The following is a 21,368-nucleotide window of genomic DNA, read 5'->3' as shown; positions in this document are numbered from 1 at the left end:
CCAGGGATCAGCAAAGACCCTGAGTGTCCCCACAAGCCCTGAGTGTCCCCAGGGAGCCCCACAGGGCTGGAGCACCCCCGGGGCTCAGGGGGATCCCAGGGCACACAGGGAGGGGGCTCAGGTGCCTCTGGTGGCTCGTGGCTGCTGGGTGAGGGATGCACAGGAGCTGCTGTGGGGAGCAGGGCTGAGAAGGGGTTTTGTCCCCTTGGTTTGCACCCTGTCACCTCGGGACTGGCAGCAGGGGACAGGGAGCAGGTCACCCCCTGAGCAGAGGGTGACACCAGTTTAATTGGGAGAGGGGGTTCTCCAAACCCCAACCTGGACTGGGGTGTTCCCCTATTTGTCCTTAATGTCCTCATCACTTTTAGGAGCAGTTTTTATTCCCTGAAGCACGAGCTGAGGTGGGGGCAGAGGACAGCTCAGGGCACCTTCATGGGCATTGAGGCTGTGCCAGGCTCAGGGAGCAAAGCAGAGGAGGATGCAGGACATAAAGGGTCCTGGCAGAGTGTCCCCAGGGCATGAACAGTCCTGTCACAATGTCCTCAGGGCATGAGGGGTCCTGTTAATGTCCCCAGGGCATCAAGGGTCCTGTCACAGTGTCCCCAGGCCATGAAGGGTCCTGTCAGTGTCTCCAGGGCATGAACAATCCTGTCACAATGTCCTCAGGGCATAAGGGGTCCTGTCAGTGTCCCCAGAGCATAAAGGGTCCTGTCAGTGTCCCCAGGGCATGAAGAGGGTCCTGTCAGTGTCCCCAGGTCACAAGGGGTCCTGTCAGTGTCCCCAGGGCCTGGCCCTGCCCGGGATCTCCTCAGCCTCTGCAGTGCCCTCACTTCCAAAGGTGCTTCACTTCCAAAGGTGCTTTTCCTCCAAAGGCAGCCTGGCCACCTGTGGCTGTGGCCTCGAGGTGCCAGTCCCAGTGCCACCCACTCCTCTGCCTCCAGTGATAGGGAAAAAACAGGCTTGAAATTCCTCCAGGTCACCTCGTGGCCAAACCTGGGCCAAATTCTCCACAGACAACTCTCCAAAGCATTTTGTTAGCATTGCAATTGTCATTGTTACGATTGTTTTCAGGCCTTTCCACATCACAGCGATGGGAAACCTTTGTCCAAAGGTGTGTTTTGTCCCCTGTGGTGCAGGGAGGGGACAGTCCCTTCCCCCTGTGTTCCTGTCCCTGCTGCATTTTTGTGTCACCTGCTCCTCGGCCGATCGCAGCTTCTCTGGTGCTCAGCAAACCTCGTTTCTCTTCCTTCCTGGTGCCATGCTCCATTCTGATGTGTTTTTTTGGGTGAGGGGAGGGGGTGTTTTCACCATTTTTATATCAATATATATCTACTGACCAATGTTTAACATACTAACTCTGGGGAGGAGCGACGTACGGCATGAATTATAATAAAGGAGTAGCTACGATCCCGGGCACAGCTTCTGCTCCCACTTGTGTTCCTCCAGCCCAGGGCTGGCTTTGGGCACCCACAGCACCACAATCCCCCCCAAAAGGAGGGGTTTGGAACAAGGGGAGGGTTTTGCCTGGGGAGCAGAGCAGGTTGGGGAGGTGGGGATTCACCCAGAGCTGCTTTGGGACATGGAGGAACAATTTCCCCCCATGGTCACAGACACCCCCCATGGTGGTGATGCTGGGCTGGGCAGCAGGGGAGGGGGGGATTCTGCCCCTCTGCCCACTCAGGTGAGACCCCACCTGCAGAGCTGCCCCAGCCCTGGGCAGCAGCAGCAGGAGGACGTGGAGCTGCTGCAGCCAGTGCAGAGGAACCAGGGAGATGCTGCAAGGGCTGGAGCCCCTCTGCTCTGGGGACAGGCTGGCAGAGCTGGGGGTGCTCACCTGGAGAAGAGAAGGTTCCAGGGAGAGCTCAGAGCCCCTGGAAGGGCCTAAAGGGGCTCCAGGAGAGCTGGAGAGGGACTGGGGACAAGGCATGGAGGGACAGGACACAGGGAATGGCTGCCAGTGCCAGAGGGCAGGGCTGGATGGGATATTGGGCAGGAATTGTTCCCTGGGAGGGTGGGGAGCCCTGGCACAGGGTGCCCAGAGCAGCTGTGGCTGCCCCTGGATCCCTGGCAGTGCCCCAGGCCAGGCTGGACATTGGGGCTGGAGCAGCCTGGGACAGTGGGGGGTGTCCCTGCCATGCCAGGGGGTGGCACTGGATGGGATTTAAGGTCCCTTCTCAAACTATTCTGTAACTCTGCAGGGGATAGTGGGGACAGGGTGGCCAAGACTCAGGCCTCACCTTCTTGCAGCAATCCCACTTCTCTCTGCACCTCAAGTGTAGCCTCTTTTATTTAAAAGACCTGGGAAGAAAAAGGAAAAAAAGAAAAAAAAATAAAAGCAGCAGCCAACAGCATCTCACTCCTAAAACCACCTCCAAGCACTGACTGGCAGGTGGCTGCTGGCCAGGTGACATCCAGCTGTCACCTCAGGGTGAGGTCACTGGGGAGGCTCTGAGGTCCCTGCCAGGCTCTGTCCAGCATCTCCTCCCTCGCCCAGCTCAGTGCCACCCGCAGCAGCAGAGGTGGGACACCCTGGGCAGGGCCACCCCAAAGTCCTCTGGCAGCACTGCCGCCCTTGTCCTCCCCACCCCCACCAAGGGTGCAAAATGAGGAAGTGGTGGGAGGGAAAAAAAAATTCGTCAGCATCATTGTTAGAGCAGGAAGGCAAAGCCGAGTGCTCCGGGATGGCCCCGGGCCGGTGACAGGAGCCCCGAGCAGCGACACAGGGACATCATGGTGAGTGCCAGCAGGGACCCACCCTGCTCCCCTCTGTGCCCCGGGGTCACCTCCTATCCTGCCACCTCAGGGCCACCTCAGGGCCACCTCTGCCCTGCCCTGCCTTGCCCTTCCCTGTCCCTGCTGCCTTGGGAGGTGCCAGGGACCAGCCTCATGTCCCTTTGGAGAGGGGACAGTTCCCCAGCTCAGGGACAGGGCTGGCTGAGGCACTGGGGTGGGTGTGGGGTGCTGGGGTTGCTGTCCCCCCAGACAGGGTGGGGATCACCAGGGGATGGGTCTGTGCTGGCACAGACAGGTTTGGGTTTTGCTGTCTGTGCTGTGGTACCCACCACAAACTGGTTCTAGTTCTGGTGTCAGCACTGGTGGTGCTGGTGGGGCAGGGGTGTCAGCCAGGTACCCCAGGCCAGCAGGGACCCTCAGGTGCTGGTGGCCAGGGTCAGAGCTTGCAGGGGACAGGGGCTGCAGGGAGGAGTGGGGCTGCTGGGGGGGCAGCAGCCACTCCTGGGAGCTGGTCCGGAGGCAGAAGAGGAAGATGAAAGCTGTCCAAATTAGGAAGGTGCTCAGACATGGGGTAAGGGGCTGTCAGCTCCCAGCTCTGCTTCCTGTGCTCCTTGGGGTGCTGCTGTCCCCAGCTATTTGCACCCAGACAGGAAGGGGACAATGGCCAGGCTAAAATTGAACCTTCTTCCACCCACGCTTGTGGCTGTCACCTCTGAGAGGCTGCTCAGATGCTGTCCCCAAAGACATTTCATACTGTCCCCTCCTCACCACCTGAAGCTGCTCTGTGGCTTCCTGGCAGACCAAGGGACTCATCAGCCACAGCCCTGAGCCCTGCCAGGCCCAGTTCCAGGACCAGCCCCATCCCCAGACACTGCTCGTGCCTAGCTGGGACAGTGATGTGACAAACATCACTGCACTTGAGGCTTCTGGTGGTTTTTGAAGTGTTGCTGTTTCTGGGTTTGGCTTATCTCGACTCTAAAGGTGCCACCTTGGGTGCATCCGTTCCCTGCTCGGTGCTGCAGGGTTAATTTTGTGGTTTAACCACAGCTTTGAAGAAACACGATGTTTTGGATGTGCTGCCATAGGGCTGCTCCCCTCCCTGCCCAGAGATCCTATCTGAGTGCCAGGAGCAGCCTGGCACAGGGGTGGGGACAGGGCCATGCTGCTGAGGGGCTCCTCATGTGTCACCTGCCTCCTTTGGAGCAAAGTCCCTCATGCACAGGGGCTGCAAAGGGCACCTGGAAGGTGGAGGGGGGACAAAAGCATCTCTTTGCTTGGATGAGGATGGAATGGCTTGGTCCATGAGCCCTTCCCTGCTGTGGCCTGGGGCAGAGGAGGGGACTGGACAGAGGGGACTGGACAGAGGGGACTGGACAGAGGGGACTGGGCAGAGCAGGGGATGGAGAAACTGCTGCCCCAAACCTCTGGAAGTAAATGAACTTGTGTTCCCACTCCCCAGAGGGATGTCACCTGCAGCCCTATCCCATGGGAGCTCTCTGAGCATGGAGCTGGGGAAATACCAGGGCTTTAAGGGACCCCAGTTCCTCTTCATCCTGGTTTTACTCAGGTTTTACCTGATGTTTCATGAGCCCTGCAAACCCTCCATGACACACTCAGGGAAGCCAGTCAGGAACACTCAGAGTTTTACTGTCCCCAGGACAAACCCTTCATTTCCCACTGGGAGCTGGTGTATTCCTCACAGCTGGGCTGCCCCAGGTGCCCCAGCAGAGCCAGGAAAGCCCCAGAGGAAGAGGTGAAGACGCTCTCACCACTGTCAGCACAGAGCAATCGTGTGGCTGAAGGAGAATCTCTGGGTGTCAGCCCAAAAGCTTTGAGCTCTCAGTGCAGGAAATGCTCCTTTGCCTTCATTTGGCCTCCATCAGCAGCTCAGGGTGCCTGTGCCAGCAGGTTTGGGGTGATGGGGACAGGACATGGAGGTGTTTGGCTGCTCTTCTCACTCTTCTCCTCCTGAAGCCCAGGGTTTGGGGCAGGGTGAGGTCCCTGGGTGACACCACAGTGACCTGGAGAGGATGGCTGAGTTTGTCCAGCTGGATTTCCTATGAGATCCTAGGATGAAGGCCAGAAAAAATCCCAGGAGAAAGAGGAGAAGCTCACTGGGTGACTTCAGGCTGTGTGTGCAGCTCTGGACCCCCTGAGCTGAGCCAAAAACAGGTGTTGGGACAACACAGCCTAAAGCCCCTGCAGCAGTTATGTGGGCTTGCATTTGTGGTTTGGAGAGGGGCACAGGGGATGTTGGGGATGCAGAGCCCAGAGAGGAGGGAGGTGAGCAGGAGAGCAGCATGTGATGGAGCCAGATTGTGACTGACACCCCAGGGTGGCTGTGGGGGGACTGGGGACACCAGTGACAATCAGAGCATGCAAAGGTGTCGGGATCCAGATCCTGAAACCTTCAGAGCCTGCAGGGAAATCAAGCAAAAGGGGAAGAGAAGAAGAAAAGGGAAATTGAAAGAGTAAGAGGCCAGGGCTGATGGGGGAGAAGTGAAATCGGTGACAGGAGCATGGGGGGTGAAAAAGGAAGTGTGGGGATGGGGAAAGAGGGGCCACAGGCGGGTCCTGATGGGGCATCCCCTGCTGGGCACCCTGCCGGGGGCAAACGGGCACCACAGCAGTGCCCAGCTTGTTTGTGGGGACATCGAGGGCAAGGGGAGGCTTTGGGGTGGTTTATGCACCAGGAAATTCCCCCCCTCCCAGCCCAGGGCTGTGTTTACCCCACAAGGGCTGAAATCACAGCCCAGGGCACAGAGGGGTGAGTTGGGGACAGCTCAGAGGGTGCTGGCACCTCCCTGGGCAGGAGGAAGGGGAACAGGGGTGGTGCAAGGAGGATGTGGGGGCGCAGAGGATGCCACCACCACCCTCTCCCTGTGGCTCTCTGGCTCATAATCAGCCTGTGCATCAACTGCCTCGTTAGTGCTTCATTAGCCTGGGTGAGGAGCAGGGGGCTGGGGCAGGTCCTGCCTGCTGCTCTGCAGTGCCAGGGGCTCAGGAGGGCTCAGGAGGGCTCAGGAGGGGTCAGGAGGGGTCTGGAGGGGTCTGGAGGGTTGGGACAAGCCCCAGTGCACTGAGTTTAGAGCTCTGTGAGTTCCCAAACCCCTCCCTTTGCACCATGAGGTGCCTGGTTTGGGGTGACTGCTGAGCCAGTCCCAGGAGCTCAGGGGGTCAGAGCCAGCCCTGGTGGCAGCAGGTGGCCTTGGCACAGTGGCTGTGTCCCCCCAGGGCAGCAAGGAGCGCTTCCACTGGCAGAGCCACAATGTCAAGCAGAGTGGTGTGGATGACATGGTGCTGCTGTCCAAGATCTCGGAGGAGGCCATCGTGGAGAACCTCAAGAAGCGATTCATGGATGATTTCATCTTTGTATCCTTCCCCAGGCAGTAGGGACAGGCACAGGGAGCAGCTGGGATGGGCTTCAGGCTCCGTCAGGGCACGGGACAAACTGGATTTGCCCCAGATTCCTGTGTCCTGCAGGGACAGGTTTGGGAGCTGTGGGAATGTCACCATCCCCAGGCTGAGCTGCACTGGGCAGACACAACAGCAAACCCTCTGTCCTGCTGTGCTGCAGGACCCACCCTGGGCCTGCCTTTGTAGCCACAAAGCCCAGAGCAAACCCCTCATGCTCACCTGCCCCTGCTCCTGTGACTGGGGTGGCAGCAGCGGTCATTGTCCCCTGTCACTGTCACCCACCCCCAGTGATGCCCACAGCATGTCCTGGCTGCTCTGAACCCCCCAGAAACCCTGGATGGAGCAGGAGCATCCCTGCAGGTCTGTGCCACCCCTCATCCCCAGCAGTGCCAGGACACAGGGGACACCATCCCAGCGCAGGGGACACCATCCCAGCGCAGGGGACACCATCCCAGGATACAAGGGACACCATCCCAGCGCAGGGGACACCATCCCAGTGCAGGGGACACCATCCCAGGATACAAGGGACACCATCCCGGTGCAGGGGACACCATCCCCCGTGTCCTGCCCACACTGCTGGATCTGGCCTGGAGATGTGGCCCTGTCCTTGCAAGGCCATGTCCTTGCTGTGACTCAGCCACTTCCCCCCACAGCCCTGGGGCTTTACATGCATTTTGGACTGACTTTTATGGGGTTTTTTTGTTTGGTTTGGTTTGGTTTGGTTTGGGTTTTTTTTGTTTTTTTTTTTTTTGAAGGGAGAAACACCCCACGCCATCTCTCTCTTCCTTTTTTTCTCTGCTGCTGCACGCAGGGTTCTGTCCAGTCATGACTCAACATCCCAAGCTTCTGCATTTCCCAGAAAAGCTCCTTCTTCCTGCCCTTTGGCCACTCTGGCAAGGTGGGACACAAACAGGGTATCAAGGGCTTGGGATAACCCCACCTGCACTGCTCCAGCTCATCCCACATTTCCAGCAGCAATTCCCTGCTTTGCCATGGCCCTGCCTGCACCCAGTGACCCAGGGATGCTGCAGGAAAGGAGTGGCTGGTGGGCAGGGAAAGGCAGAGGTTCCTCTGCTCTTTGTGCCTCAGTTTCCCTGGATGGAACATCAGGATGGGCTCCTGCTGGAAAAGCTGCAAACGGATCCTGAGCAGAGGGAGGATTCCAGGCATGTTGGAGAAGGTTTTGGAGGCAATCCTCAGGCAGAGCAGGGAGTTGAGGGGATGCTCCTGCAGCCAGCACACTGCAGGGGACACTGAGGGGCTGAGGATGTCCTGGGGGTGCCCCAGGTCACAGAGCAGCTCTGCAAACCCTCGTGGCATTCCTGCTGCAGCTCCCAGGATGTGGCAGAGACCCCATAACCACCTTCCAGCTCTGGGCTGGGGTTGGGGACGTGGGAAGGGACACATTTGAAGGGACACATTTGAAGGGACACATTTGAAGGGACACGTGGCCCTTGACCTGCTGCCCAGACCTACATCGGACCCGTGCTGATCTCCGTGAACCCCTTCAAGCAGATGCCGTATTTCACCGACCGCGAGATCGAGCTGTACCAGGGCGCGGTGAGGCTGCCCCGGGGCAATCCCGGGATGATTCCGAGCGTTCCCATCCTCCACAGCCCCCTGGCTGCTGCAGGGGTCGGTGCTCCCAGCGAGAGACCCCACAGCAAATCCACATTCCTGGGGAATCCAGCTCAGAAATGCACGCTGAAGAAAGCCAAAGATGGTAAAATGCAGCTGGAGTGGCTCTGCCCCAGCGAGCCTCCCAAGGAGGAGGGGAGAGTCAGGAAGCTGCTGCTGCTGAGCTGGTGTTTGTGAGGCTGATTCCTCCATGGGATTTGGGGGGCTGGGGGTTGCTCTGTGGCCAGCACTGCTGTCCTTGTCCCTGTTTAGGGTCAGTGTGGGGAGGCTGCTCCCCTGTGGGCAGTTTAGGGGATTTGGGGAGGGGAGCTGGGGGCTGCCCTGTGCTCAGCCCTGCTGTCCCTGTCCCCTGGTTAGGCCCAGTATGAAAATCCCCCCCACATCTACGCCCTGACTGACAACATGTACCGGAACATGCTGATCGACGGGGAGAACCAGTGTGTCATCATCAGGTACTGGGGGACACTGGGGCCCCTGGGGACATCTGTCCTCACCACCCCCTCTCCCCAGCCAGGCTTTCCCAGCTCAGAGGTGGCTGAAGAGTTGCTCCTGGGGTGTCTGGAGGGACCAGGCAAGGCTGTGACAGGGGTGTCCCAGGCAGGGACAGAGCCTTGTGCAATGCAGCTCTCTGGGGCAGTGTTGCAAAGGAAATGGTCAGGATGTGGGGCAAGGCTGGAGACTTCCCTCTGAGGCTCCCAAGTCCCCCTCCTCCACTTCTGAGTCCAATGACAACAAATTCAATCTCGTGGAGCAGCTCCTCACTGAGCCGTGCTCTGCTCACACTGATACTCCATCCAGGGGGGTGGCCACAGTCCCCAAAACTCACTGTCATCCCCTGGTCCTGCTCCAGGACCCCCCCCCCCAAAGTCCCCAGGATGGGTGGCTCTGGAGGGGCCATTTCACATCTCCTCTGCTTTGCCATTTGCACAGCGGGGAAAGCGGAGCTGGGAAAACGGTGGCAGCAAAATACATCATGGGCTACATCTCCAAAGTGTCTGGGGGTGGGGAGAAAGTCCAGGTAGGTCTGTTGTCCCCCCTGCCACTCATCATTTCACCTCCTAACTGATCCCCACCATCCCAGCCCCAACCGCTCTGGCTGATGGTGATGCATGGAGCAGCCACTCCAGGACTGGGGACACACAAAGCCTCAGGGCTGTCCCCAGGCCTGGAGTAGGACACAGCTGTGTTGAGCCCTCCCCCCCTCTGTCCCCAGCACGTGAAGGACATCATCCTGCAGTCCAACCCGCTGCTGGAGGCCTTTGGAAATGCCAAAACTGTCCGGAACAACAATTCCAGCCGCTTCGTAAGTGCCGGGCAGGTTTGGGGGGTCAGGGCTGCAGCAGAGCCCTTGAACCAGCTGGGTGGAAAAGTGACCTTTGGCATCAAGTCCAGCCATTCCCCCAACACTGCCAAGGCCACCACTTGTCCCCAGGTGCCACATCCACACAGCTTTTAAATCACTCCAGAGACTGATTCCACCACACACACACCCTTCCAGCAGAGGAATTTTTTCTGATATCCAATCTGAATCTCCCCTGGGGCAATGTGAGGCCATTTCCTCTGTCCTGTTGCCTATTACCTGGGAGAAGAGACCAACCCCACTTGGCTCAAACTTCCTTTTGGGCAGCTGAGGGAGCAATGAGGTCTCCACATAAAGAGTCTTCAGCTAGGGGTTGCACATCCCAGCAAAACTCCTTGTGTGGTGGGGAAGGGGTTGGAAGGGAATGAGGAATCCCCTGAGGCAGGACCACAGCTCTGAGCAGGATCTGTCCCAACACAGGGAAAATACTTTGAGATCCAATTCAGCCGGGGCGGAGAACCCGATGGGGGCAAGATCTCCAACTTCCTGCTGGAGAAGTCACGCGTGGTGAGCCAGAACGAGTGCGAGAGGAATTTCCACATCTACTATCAGGTATGGGGGTGGCCTGGAGCCACCAGGCTGTGGAGGGGACCAGGAGCTTGGTCACTACAGCCCCCTGTCCCCTCCCAGCTCATCCAAGGGGCGTCCCAAGAGCAGCGGCAGAATTTGGGCATCATGAGCCCAGATTATTACTTCTACCTGAACCAGACAGACACCTACCAGGTGGAGGGCACCGATGACCGCAGTGACTTCCACGAGACCATGGTGAGTGCCTGGGAGGGAGGGAAGTCCCCAAAAGCTCTGGGGCTGGGCAGGGGCTCACGGGGTCTGTGCACCCCCAGAACGCCATGCAGGTCATCGGCATCCGCGGCGAGGACCAGCAGCTGGTGCTGCAGATCGTGGCAGGGATCCTGCACCTGGGCAACATCAGCTTCAGGGAGGAGGGCAACTACGCCCGGGTGGAGAACAATGACTGTGAGTAGCCAAGTGGCTCCAGGGGATGGGTGGGGACAGTCACAGGGACCCTGGGGAATGAGTGGCAAAGGGAAGCAGCACCAGCACCTTCCCCAGGTTAGACACAGGGACACTGAGTGTCCTGGTTTAAAGAACAGGTGTCTGCCAATAAAGGAAGAAGCTTCTCTTTGAAATGGAGAGTGTAAATCCCCTCCCTCCAAATTATTATTATAATTTTGAAATTAAGGGAGTCTCAGGCAAAGATACAGGAATTAGAAATAACAATTATTTACTAGGAAAATTCAAATAGAAATGCAGTATTACAAAGAACAATCCCAACCCTGCCAGAGTCAGAATCCAAGCTGACACCCGTCAGTCAGTCAGGGTGGTGGCAGCAGTGCCATTCAATGGTGGCTGCATCCTCCTGCAGTGGCAGATGTGGTTCAGCTGGAGCAGTGCTCCTGGAGAAGGTGCAGTTTCCTCTGAAGGTACAGGGATGATGTGGAAAGGTCTGGTTTTCCTCTGTAATCCAGTGGAAAGATGGATAAGTTGCTGTCCAAAATCTCATTTTTTATCTAGGTTGGAAATGTTTGGCTCCTCCCTGCTGGAGCATCTCCCAGTGGGATGATGTAATTTTATCAGTCATGCACTGGGACTCAATGGCCCATTAACAGGAGATATCTCCTGGAGGGAGGATGGGCTGTGGGAAAGATAAAGGTGATTGCCCCAGCTGGTTTAAAGATGGCCCATTAGCAGATAATGTGTGCCAGGAGATAAAGATCAGTGCCACACCCAGTTTTAAACAATGGCCCATTAACAGGACATAATTCCCACAGTGATAAGAATCGCTGCCACACCCAGTTTTTAACAATGACCGATTAACAGGTGATATCTCCTGGAGGGAGGATGGGTTGTGGAAAAGATAAAGATGATTGTCCCAGCTGGTTTAAAGCTGACCCATTAGCAGATAATACGTGCCACAGAGATAAGGAATCACTGCCCCACCCAGTTGCAACAGATGGTGACAGAACACACATTTCTGGCCACATCAACCCAATACACTGAGGCAGCAAGCAAATGGTTCAGCCAGAGCTTGATTAGGCAGGGGGCAGATGCCAGGTGTAACTTTGGGAGAGGAAGGACCCCCGTCATTGTCCCACTGCTGTCCTTCACACTTGGGTGGGGCTGAGGGTTTTCAGTGAGGAGGACACAGCCCTGACCAGCCCCACTCTGCCCAGCCCTGGCCTTCCCTGCCTACCTGCTGGGGGTCGACCAGGAGCGCCTCAACGAGAAGGTGACCAGCAGGAAAATGGACAGCAAGTGGGGCGGCCGCTCCGAGTCCATCACCGTCACCCTCAACGTGGAGCAGGCAGCCTACACGCGGGACGCGCTGGCCAAGGGGCTCTACGCCCGCGTCTTCGACTTCCTGGTGGAGGTGTGTGACAGGGGACAGTCATCCCCTGGTCCTGGACACAGCCAGTCCCACTGCCCTGCACCCACCTTGTCCCCTCTGCCCCACAGTCCATCAACCGGGCGATGCAGAAGCCGTATGAGGAGTACAGTGTTGGGGTGCTGGACATCTATGGCTTCGAGATATTCCAGGTGTGTGTGGCTGTGCTCCAGGAGCCCAGCTGGGAATGTCCTGCCCTGCTCCCACAGCCAGGACAGCACCTGGATCAGGTGGCCCCCAGAAGGGTCCCTGGAGCAGCACTCAAGCACTGCTGGTTGGGGTCCTCCCATAAGCCAGAGGAGCAGAAGACAATTCAGCACCATTTTCTTTTCCATCTTTCATGCAGAAAAATGGCTTTGAGCAATTCTGCATTAACTTTGTGAATGAGAAGCTGCAGCAGATCTTCATTGAGCTGACCCTGAAGGCAGAACAGGTATGGGGGGCTGTGCCAGCACCCCAATTCCTGTACCCCCCTCCTCCCAGCACCACAGCTGGAGCAGGGGGTCTGCAGCACATCCCAGGGGCTCAGGGCCCGCCCAGCTCTCCCTGTGCTTGCCCAGGAGGAATATGTGCAGGAGGGGATCAAGTGGACACAGATCCAGTACTTCAACAACAAGGTGGTGTGTGACCTGATAGAGAACAAGCTGGTGAGTGGGGGCCCCTTTGCTGGGGAGGCTTTTTGGGGAGCAGAGGCACCCAGGGACAGGGGCCGGGTGGATTGTTGAGGTGGCAAAAACTGATTCTGCAAAGCAGCAGAAAGTTCCAGACTGGTCTGGGTTAGCAGGAACCTTAAGGGTCATCTTGTCCCACTCCCCATTTTCCACTGTCCCAGGGTGCTCCAGGCCCAGCCAGCCTGGCCTTGGACATTTCCAGCACCCCTGGGAGGGCACCAGCTCTAATCTGTGGCTCAGCATGAAGCAGCTGTGCTCAGGTGCAGGACTGGGCCCTGCCCCAGCCATGGCTTCCCTTTCCCTGTCCCAGAACCCTCCTGGGATCATGAGTGTCCTGGATGACGTGTGTGCCACCATGCACGCCACGGGCGAGGGCGCCGACCAGACCCTGCTGCAGAAGCTGCAGGCAGCCGTGGGCACCCACGAGCACTTCAACAGCTGGAGCTCGGGCTTTGTCATCCACCACTACGCTGGCAAGGTGGGAATGGCACCCCAAACCTCAGCCCCTGCACCCCACAGCCCCACCCACGGCAGCTGAAGTCCCCTCCTGTCCCCAGGTGTCCTACGACGTGAACGGCTTCTGCGAGCGCAACCGCGACGTGCTGTTCACAGACCTGATTGAGCTGATGCAGAGCAGTGAATAGTGAGTGCTGGGGCCTGGGGAGCCCCAAACAGGCTGAGGGGAAGGGCAGAGTCCAAAACATCCAGATCCTAAAGGCTGGTCCTGCCTTTGAGGGCATCACAGTTTGGGGGGCTCAGTCCTGCATGGTCCCATGGGCACTGAGGGCATCCCAGGGCTGCAGGGATGGGCAGAGTGGGATTATCCATCAGCTCTGCTCCTGTTCCTGTTCCTGTTCCTGCTCCTGCTCCTGCTCCTGCTCCTGCTCCTGCTCCTGCTCCTGTTCCTGCCCCTGCCCCTGCCCCTGCCCCTGCCCCTGCTCCTGTTCCTGCCCCTGCTCCTGTTCCTGCTCCTGTTCCTGCCCCTGCTCCTGCCCCTGCTCCTACTCTTTCTCCTGTTCCTGCTCTTTCTCCAGCTCTTTCTCCTGCTCCTGCTGCTGGGGGTGCTCAGGGAGAAGGGACTCAGCCCCACAGCAGAGGATTTGCCAGTGGCAGAAGGCAGAGCTGGCCTCAGCCCAGGCCGTGCTGAGCCTGGGGAGCCTGGCAGCTCTCACCTGGGGACTGTCACCTCCCTTCCAGCGGTTTCATCCGGATGCTTTTCCCAGAAAAACTTGATTCTGACAAAAAGGGACGACCGACCACCGCGGGCTCCAAAATCAAGGTGCGTCCCATGGGCTGCAGAGCAGCAGCTGCCTCTGGGGCTGGCAGGGGCTGTGCTCCCACCACCCCCTCTGATGCTACAGAGGTCAATCCTTGCACCAGAAACAGGCCAACGACCTGGTGAACACGCTCATGAAGTGCACCCCACACTACATCCGCTGCATCAAACCCAACGAGACCAAGAAACCCCGGGACTGGGAGGAGAGCAGGTAACAGGGAGCCCCCAGAGCCCAGGGAAGCAGAGCTGGCCATGGAGATGTGTTAGTGGCACCAGAAATTAGTGGCTGGCTTCTTTTTTCCTCTGTCTTTACTTAGAGTTAAAATTGAGAGATAGGATTTTTGTGTTTGGACTTGGTTGTTTATTAATTTTTATTTATGGTACAGTAAGTTTTAAAGCAAGGAAATGGAGCTGTATTTTGCTTGTCATAAGGTTTTTAAGGCTTAACTATTTAATTTAAAATTAAGGTTTAACTATTTCACTAAAAACCTAACATTTATATTATTTATACTTTTGGCTCAATGGCTGAACACTTGTGACCCGTACTGTGGAATTTTTTATCTAATTAAAAAAGTCCAACCTAAAACTAAGAAGAAACAAGAAGGAAGAGCTACTGCCTAAGAACTTCCATCTTGTCTCATACTTACTACTATTTAAAATCTCAAATTTAAAACCTTTCACCATGTGGTATTACAAACTTCTATTTTAACTACACACTAGTGATTTTAACTCCATCACTCAAATCTGGAAGCCTTTTCTAAGGCCTTAAGTCAAAAGCAGGGTTCTTTTGGGGGTCAGTGTTAGAAAGCACAGAAATTGCAAAACTCCTAGGCTTCAGGGTTTCAACAGAGGAAATTGTAGAATTTTTGTTATGTATTGGGGAAGCAAAACTTCACCTGGTTCATTCAGAAACAAATGGGCATCATGGCAAAGCACACATAGATTTGCATTAATATTATAAATACAAGGATAGCTAAACAAGTGAAAAAGAGTTCTTCTAAGGTTGTGTTGGGCAATCATATGGTATTTAAATTTAATATATTAACTGAAGTTACTTAAACACTTAAAGTTGGCTAATTAACAAATATGTACTACTAAAAGCAAGCAAAGCAAAAGCATAAGCACAAAATAAAATTCAAAGCCATGTTTCCCTTGAACTAATACATAACAAGAATTCACTGAGGTCCTGTGACCAGGATCAGCTTTCCTCCAAAAACTGCAGCCCTGGGCTGGTCCCTCCGAGCTGCCACAAACCCAGGGAAGCACAGGGGACACATAATCCTCTTTAGGTGCCCTCTTAAGCTGTGATCCACCCCACACTGTCCCTCCCTGCTGCCAGGGTGAAGCACCAGGTAGAGTACCTGGGGCTGAAGGAGAACATCCGTGTGCGCCGCGCCGGCTTCGCCTACCGCCGCCTCTTCCACAAGTTCCTGCAACGGTGAGAGGCCACTGACATGGGGCTGGTAGGGCCCACTGCACAGCTGTGACCCCCAGCACCTCTTCAGGAGGAGATTCCTCCCTCTGAGGAGGTGGGGAGGCCCTGGCACAGCTTTATGGGTGAAGAGAGTTGGGGTGTTCAACTGGAGAAGGCTTCGATGGGACTGAAGAGATGGAGAGGGACTGGGGACAAGGGATGAAGGGACAGGACACAGGGAATGGCTTTGAACTGGAAAATAAGAGATTTGGGTGGGATTTTGGGAAGGCATTCCTAGCTGTGAGGGTGCTGAGGGAATGGGATGGAATTCCCAGAGCAGCTGTGGCTGCCCCTGGATCCCTGGAATGTCCAAGGCCAGCTTGGAGAAGAGAAGCTCCAGGGAAAACTCACAGCCACTTCCAGCCCCTAAAGGGGCTCCAGGAGAGCAGGAGAGGGAACGGGGACAAGGGATGAAGGGACAAGACACAGGGAATGGCTCCCACTGGCCAAGGGCAGTGCTGGATGGGATGTTGGGCAGGAATTTTTCCCTGGGAGGGTGGGGAGCCCTGGCACAGCTGTGGCTGCGCCTGGATCCCTGGCAGTGCCCAATGCCAGGTTGGACCTTGAGGCTTGGAGCAACCTGGGACAGTGAAAGGTGTGGAACAGATGGAATTCAAGGTCCTTCCAACCCAAACCATGGTGGGACTCTGTGAGCCTGCTGTGTCCCCACAGCTACGCCATCCTCACCCCCGAGACGTGGCCATCGTGGCGCGGGGACGAGCGCCAAGGGGTGCAGCACCTGCTGCACTCGGTCAACATGGAGCCAGACCAGTACCAGATGGGCCGCAGCAAGGTGTTCGTCAAGAACCCCGAGTCGGTGGGTGGCCTTTCCCTGGGGGCACTGCCCGTGCCTGGGTGCCACTGGAGAGGGTTTGGGGTGTCCTGGCTCAGCACTGCCTGTCCCTCCCAGCTCTTCCTGCTGGAGGAGATGCGGGAGAGGAAATTCGACAGCTTCGCGCGGGTGATCCAGAAGGCCTGGCGCCGGCACATCGCCATCCGCAAATACGAGCAGATGAGAGAGGAGGGTAAGGAAAGGACAGGGACAGGGACAGGACAGGGACAGTGCTACCCCAGCAGCCCTTTTCAGGTGCCTTTCACTGGGAGAGCCCAGCTGTGAGAGCAGCAGCCTGGCTACTAATCAAACTAATGGTGATGAGGTGATGGAGGAACTGACCCATGAGTTGTTGGGAGTCTTTTCCCACTCTGAAAAGAGAGCAGAGATTTTCTGCTCCTATTTCCACCCCTGGGATCCTTGTGCTGTCTCACTCTGCATTTCATGGCCTGCAGAGATGGAGGGGAATAACTGGGAATCAGTGTTGGCACAAGCCATTGGTCCCTGCCTGACCCCATCATGGGTTTTCCCACCCTCCCAAGCACACAGGAAAAATCAAAGAGGAAAACCCAGAAAACAGCTGGGTCCATCCCACCCTCCCCATCACAGCACAAGGTTTTTGAAGGCAATTTATGGGTTTCAAAGCCAGCCAAGCTCAAGCAGCTGGGATCCCTCCCATGGCATAAACAATCCCCACCTCTTGCTGCCATGATCCGTGTGACAGCTCCCACAGCTGGTTTGGGGAGCTCTGAGCCACCAGCACAGAGCCATGTCCAACCTGCACCTCTATGGGGTCCCTCCCAGCTGCCAGCATCCTCTACAACTTCAAAGAGAGGCGAAGGAACAGCATCAACAGGAATTTCGTGGGGGATTACCTGGGCATGGAGGAGCGGCCGGAGCTGCGCCAGTTCCTGGCCAAGCGGGAGCGCATCGACTTCGCCGACTCCATCACCAAATACGACCGGAGGTTCAAGGTGCAAGGACACACCTGGGGCTTCCCTTGGGTGGGATGTGTGTGTGTGTGTGCCCTCAGCAAACCCCCCTCACCCCCTTCTCCTGCCCTTCCCCAGCCCATCAAGCGGGATTTCATCCTCACCCCCAAGTGCTTCTACCTGATCGGGCGGGAGAAGGTGAAGAAGGGGCCTGAGAAGGGGCAGATCAAGGAGGTGCTCAAGAAGAAGGTGGAGCTGCAGGCGGTGAGCGGCGTCTCGCTGAGGTGTGTCCCCCACCAGGGGCTCTGCACAGGGGTGTCCCCATCCCTGGGCTTCCCCTCTTACCTCCAGCAGCCTCTCCATGCCCTGGTGCTCCCCAGTCTCTCATCCATGCTCTGAGGAGGAGGCTCCCCATGGGCGTTTTGCAGAAGCCAGGGAGTTTCCCAGCTAAATCTCCCTCTAAATTTCCTTGGGGTTGGCCCAAGTCCAGCCTTGGTGGGGTTGACACCCCTGGTTGCTCCCCCAGCACCAGGCAGGACGATTTCTTCATCCTCCACGAGAACAATGCCGACAATTTCTTGGAGTCCATCTTCAAGACGGAGCTGATCAGCCTCCTGTGCAAACGCTTCGAGGAGCTCACCCGCTCCAAGCTGCCCCTCTCCTTCAAGGACACGTAAGGATGGAGGCCAGGAGGGGTGACACAGCAGGGCAGGGTGCTGTCAGCACAGCCTCAAGGCTTCTCTTGCCCCCAGACTACAGTTTCGGGTGAAGAAGGAGGGCTGGGGCGGCGGTGGCACCCGCAATGTCACCTTCCTCAGAGGACAGGGCGACGTGGCCACCCTCAAAGCTGGAGGCAAAACCCTTACGGTCAGCATCGGGGATGGGCTCCCCAGGAATGCCAGTGAGTGCCAGGGCACTGGGGGGTGGCAGAGGGGGGACACAGGAGCGCTGGGGTCCCAGGGCACAGCTGGGAGCATTGGGGTCAGCTGGGTGTACCCTGTGGGGTTTGTGTCTCCCTTGGGAAGGACCCATTTCTGCTCTGGTGATGGGGCAGCACGGGGACCTTTGGGGAACAGGGTACAAATGAGGGGACAGCCCCTACAGCTGGCTCTGAGGACTGTCACCTAACGGGGGGCTTGTGTCCCCCCAGAGCCCACAAGGAAGGGGGCAGCACAGGGCAAAGGTGGCAGCAGGCATCCAGCACCTTCCCGAAGTGCCCCATCAGCACCCAGAGGTGAGCAGGGACTCCCGGGGTGGGGGATACCGGGGGTGCAGCTGGGCACGGCCCTTCCTGTAATGCACCCTCCTGGGGCGGGGTGTTCCAGGAGCCTGCAGGAACGGGGGTGCCCAGATCTCCCGCGGCGATGGCTGGGCACAGAGGGACACCTACAGGATGCCCCAGAAGCACACGCGGGGCCCCCCGGCCGCGGCTCCTCCCGCCCGCAGCGCCGGCCACCAGCCCAGGGCACGGCCCCCATCTGAGCACAACATGGACTTCCTCAACGTGCCCGACCAGGGCGTGGCCGGGTAGGTCCTGTCCCACGTCCCTCTGCCTGCCCCATCCTTCTCTCCCTCTGCCAGCAGCGCTGGGAGATGCTTTTTCCTCTGAGGAGGGGATCAGAGTGAGGCAACCTGGCTTTGCTGGGAGGACACATCCCCAGGCTCTTGTGAATCCCAGACCTCCCAGTTCCTGCACTGGGAGCACCCACCTGCAGGCATGGAGCACACCATAGGTGTGGGGCATCAGGGTGGACAGGAGGGTGCCTCAGTTCCCCCAGTCCCTGCACTGGAACCCTCCTGCCCCCTCCTGCCCAGCTGTGCTGCAGGCACGGAGCAGGCCATGGGTGCTCATGCTGCCATGGCAGCTCATCCTGCCCCAGTTGCCCCAGTCCCTGAACTGGGATAATCCACCTGCAGGCACAGATCACCTCAGGATGGACAGGAGAGTTCTGCTCATCCTGCCCCAGTTCCCCCAGCCCGTGAACTGGGAGCACCCACCTGCAGACACAAAACACACCATGGGTGGGGGGTACCAGGGTGGGCAGGAGGATGCTGCTCATCATGCCCCAGCTCCCCCAGTCCCTGCACCGGGAGCAAGGAGGGTTCTGCTCATCCTACCCCAGTTCCCCAGTCCCTGCACCAGGAGCACCCACCTGCAGGCATGGAGCACACCATGGGTGGGGAGCAGCAGGATGGGGAGGAGGGTGCTGCTCATCATGCCCCAGCTCCCCCAGTCCCTACACTGGGAGCAAGGAGGGTTCTGCTCATCCTGCCCCAGTTCCTGCACTGGGAGCAAGGAGGGTTCTGCTCATCCTACCCCAGTTCCCCCAGTCCCTACACTGGGAGCAAGGAGGGTTCTGCTCATCCTGCCCCAGTTCCCCCAGTCCCTACACTGGGAGCAAGGAGGGTTCTGCTCATCATGCCCCAGTTCCCCCAGTCCCTACACTGGGAGCAAGGAGGGTTCTGCTCATCCTGCCCCAGTTCCCCCAGTCCCTGCACCAGAAGCACCCACCTGCAAGCACAGATCATCCCACGGGTGGGGGGCAGCAGGGTGGGCAGGAGGGAGCTGCTCATCCTGCCCCAGTTCCCCCAGTCCCTGCACCAGAAGCACCCACCTGCAGGCATAGATCATCCCACGGGTGAGGGGCAGCAGGGTGGGCAGGAGGGAGCTGCTCATCCTGCCCCAGTTCCCCCAATCCCTGCACCAGAAGCACCCACCTGCAGGCATAGATCATCCCACGGGTGAGGGGCAGCAGGGTGGGCAGGAGGGAGCTGCTCATCCTGCCCCAGTTCCCCCAGTCCCTGCACCAGAAGCACCCACCTGCAGGCATAGATCATCCCACGGGTGAGGGGCAGCAGGGTGGGCAGGAGGGAGCTGCTCATCCCTGCTGCCCCCGGTGTGGCCCCCTCCCTGCCCTCAGGATGCAGCGCCGGCGCAGCGTGAGCCAGCGCCCGCCCCCGGCGCGCCGCCCCAAGCCCCAGCCCAAGGCGGAGGGGCCGCGCTGCCGGGCGCTCTACCAGTACATCGGGCAGGACGTGGACGAGCTCAGCTTCAACGTGGGCGATGTCATTGATGTCCTGATGGAAGGTACGAGCCTCCTGCCCTGCCCTGCTCATCTCCCTGCCCTGCTGCCACCATACCTGACTTCTTCTCCCCTCCCCAGATGCCTCTGGCTGGTGGAAGGGCCGGCTGCACGGCAAGGAAGGGCTTTTCCCTGGGAATTATGTGCAGAAGATCTGAGCTGGAGGAAAGGAGGAGCTCACCATCCTCCCACCCTGCTCCCAGAGGTTGTGCCCAAGGTACCCGGGGTGGCTCCGTGAAGTTTTCCCACCAATGCTGGCACAGAGTGAGCGTTTCCTCAGGAGCCCCCGGACCGTGCCGCTGCTGGATCCCGCAGCCCCTCTAGCTGGGGGCAGCCCTGCAGCAAGGACGGGCTCTCGGCTGCTTGTTCGCACCCTGGGACTGATACTGCCCCGCGGGATGAATCGAATCCTTGTTAATAATTATGGTAAATAACCAGACTCAGCAAACCCGACTCAAATACCGCGCTTGGGGTTGTATTTCACCCTGGTGCCAGCTGCCACTGTGGCTGTGACAAAAGCTGTGACGTGGGCAGACGGAGATGAGAGGCAGCCCCGCTCCTCCCACAATGAACCCTGCAGAAAACGCTGAATACACAAACCAGCTCTCGCCGGGCTGCAGCTCAGGCTCCTCCACCATCCGCTGTGCTCTGGATGGCTCAGCACAGCCCCGGGGCAGCGGCAAAGCAGCGCCAGGCTGCTGCCACCGTCAGGAAAAACTCCAGGGATGTCCCAGACAAAGCACGGAGCAGTCACAGCTTTTCCTGCCGGTGCTCAGGGGGGGTCTCACCCGTGTGGGGCCGGGGTCGGTGTTTGGGGTGGACATCCCAAAGCCCAGGGCAGTGGGACAGCGGGCTGGGGCTGGCTGGGCTGAGTGCCACCCACAGCTGCGCCAGGAGGATTTCAGCAGGGACAGGGATGAACAGGGCTCGAATGTCCGGCTCATGGCCGGGCCCTGTGCCAGAGGAAGTGACGGCAGGCTGACCCCACAGAGCCCAGCCTGACCCCACAGCCCGGCCCTCCTCTTCCTCCATTTCTGATCCTGACCCCACAGAGCCCGACCTGACCCCACAGCCCGGCCCTTCTCTTCCTCCATTTCTGATCCTGACCCCACAGAGCCCAGCCTGACCCCACAGCCCGGCCTGGCCCCATAGTCCAGCCCTCCTCTTCCTCCCTCCCTGACCCCACAGCCCTGTCTGACCCCACAGAGCCCAGCCTGACCCCATAGCCTGGCCTGATCCCATAGTCCAGCCCTCCTCTTCCTCCCTTTCTGATCCTGACCCCACAGAGCCCAGCCTGACCCCACAGCCCGGTCTGACCCCACAGAGCCCGGCCTGATCCCATAGTCCAGCCCTCCTCTTCCTCTCTGATCCCACACTGCAGCCTTCCTCTTCCTCCCTCCATCCCTCCCAAACCCCCACTGGAGCTGCTCCCGTGTCACAGAGACCTCCCCACCTCAGATTTGGGGGTCCAGCAGTGTTTAGGGGATTTGGGGTGGGATTAACAGAGGGCATCCCACTGGGATGGGAAATTCCCCATGGAATTGCAAG

General features: G+C 58.3%; 2 protein-coding genes across 4 annotated transcripts in view; both read left to right on the top strand.

Annotated features, from left to right (window-relative positions):
- The window catches only part of ADAMTS10 (ADAM metallopeptidase with thrombospondin type 1 motif 10), a 70,882-nt gene extending 69,469 nt beyond the window's left edge, over nucleotides 1-1,413 (top strand). For both annotated transcript variants that reach the window (XM_079328530.1, XM_079328531.1), the window contains exons 26-27: nucleotides 37-505; nucleotides 716-1,413. The gene's annotated coding sequence lies outside the window, so the exon portion shown is untranslated. The remainder of the gene's footprint in view (nucleotides 1-36; nucleotides 506-715) is intronic.
- A 1,247-nt stretch (nucleotides 1,414-2,660) lies between these two features.
- Nucleotides 2,661-20,531, top strand: MYO1F (myosin IF). Of its 2 annotated transcripts, none has more exons than XR_013776963.1 (28): nucleotides 2,661-2,733; nucleotides 5,968-6,105; nucleotides 7,621-7,710; nucleotides 8,146-8,240; nucleotides 8,719-8,806; nucleotides 9,002-9,091; nucleotides 9,569-9,700; nucleotides 9,779-9,913; nucleotides 9,991-10,123; nucleotides 11,341-11,537; nucleotides 11,624-11,704; nucleotides 11,899-11,985; nucleotides 12,113-12,199; nucleotides 12,534-12,701; nucleotides 12,781-12,866; nucleotides 13,421-13,502; nucleotides 13,604-13,710; nucleotides 14,839-14,937; nucleotides 15,646-15,790; nucleotides 15,884-15,998; nucleotides 16,610-16,779; nucleotides 16,876-17,021; nucleotides 17,264-17,410; nucleotides 17,490-17,604; nucleotides 17,888-17,971; nucleotides 18,063-18,264; nucleotides 19,659-19,825; nucleotides 19,902-20,531. XR_013776963.1 is itself a non-coding variant. In XM_079328532.1 (28 exons), exons 1-28 carry the CDS (start codon nucleotides 2,731-2,733, stop codon nucleotides 19,976-19,978), a joined length of 3,300 nt encoding a protein of 1,099 aa, XP_079184658.1. In that variant the 5' UTR covers nucleotides 2,665-2,730; the 3' UTR covers nucleotides 19,979-20,530. The 2 variants fall into 2 exon arrangements, 1 of the variants encoding a protein (XP_079184658.1); XM_079328532.1 differs by having other exon boundaries at nucleotides 2,665-2,733; nucleotides 17,490-17,638; nucleotides 19,902-20,530.
- The last annotated feature ends 837 nt before the right edge of the window (nucleotides 20,532-21,368 follow it).

Source organism: Erithacus rubecula (assembly GCF_903797595.1).
Source record: "Erithacus rubecula genome assembly, chromosome: 28".
NCBI lineage: Eukaryota > Metazoa > Chordata > Aves > Passeriformes > Muscicapidae > Erithacus > Erithacus rubecula.
The sequence above is the reverse complement of the archived record's forward strand: the minus strand, read 5'-3'. Positions and strand labels throughout refer to the sequence as shown.

Coding starts and splice junctions, on each gene's coding strand:
- MYO1F (XM_079328532.1), top strand. Junction 17,022..17,263: donor GTGAGCGGCGTCTCGCTGAG/GTGTGTCCCCCA, acceptor TTGCTCCCCCAG/CACCAGGCAGGACGATTTCT. Junction 17,972..18,062: donor TGCCCCATCAGCACCCAGAG/GTGAGCAGGGAC, acceptor GGGGTGTTCCAG/GAGCCTGCAGGAACGGGGGT.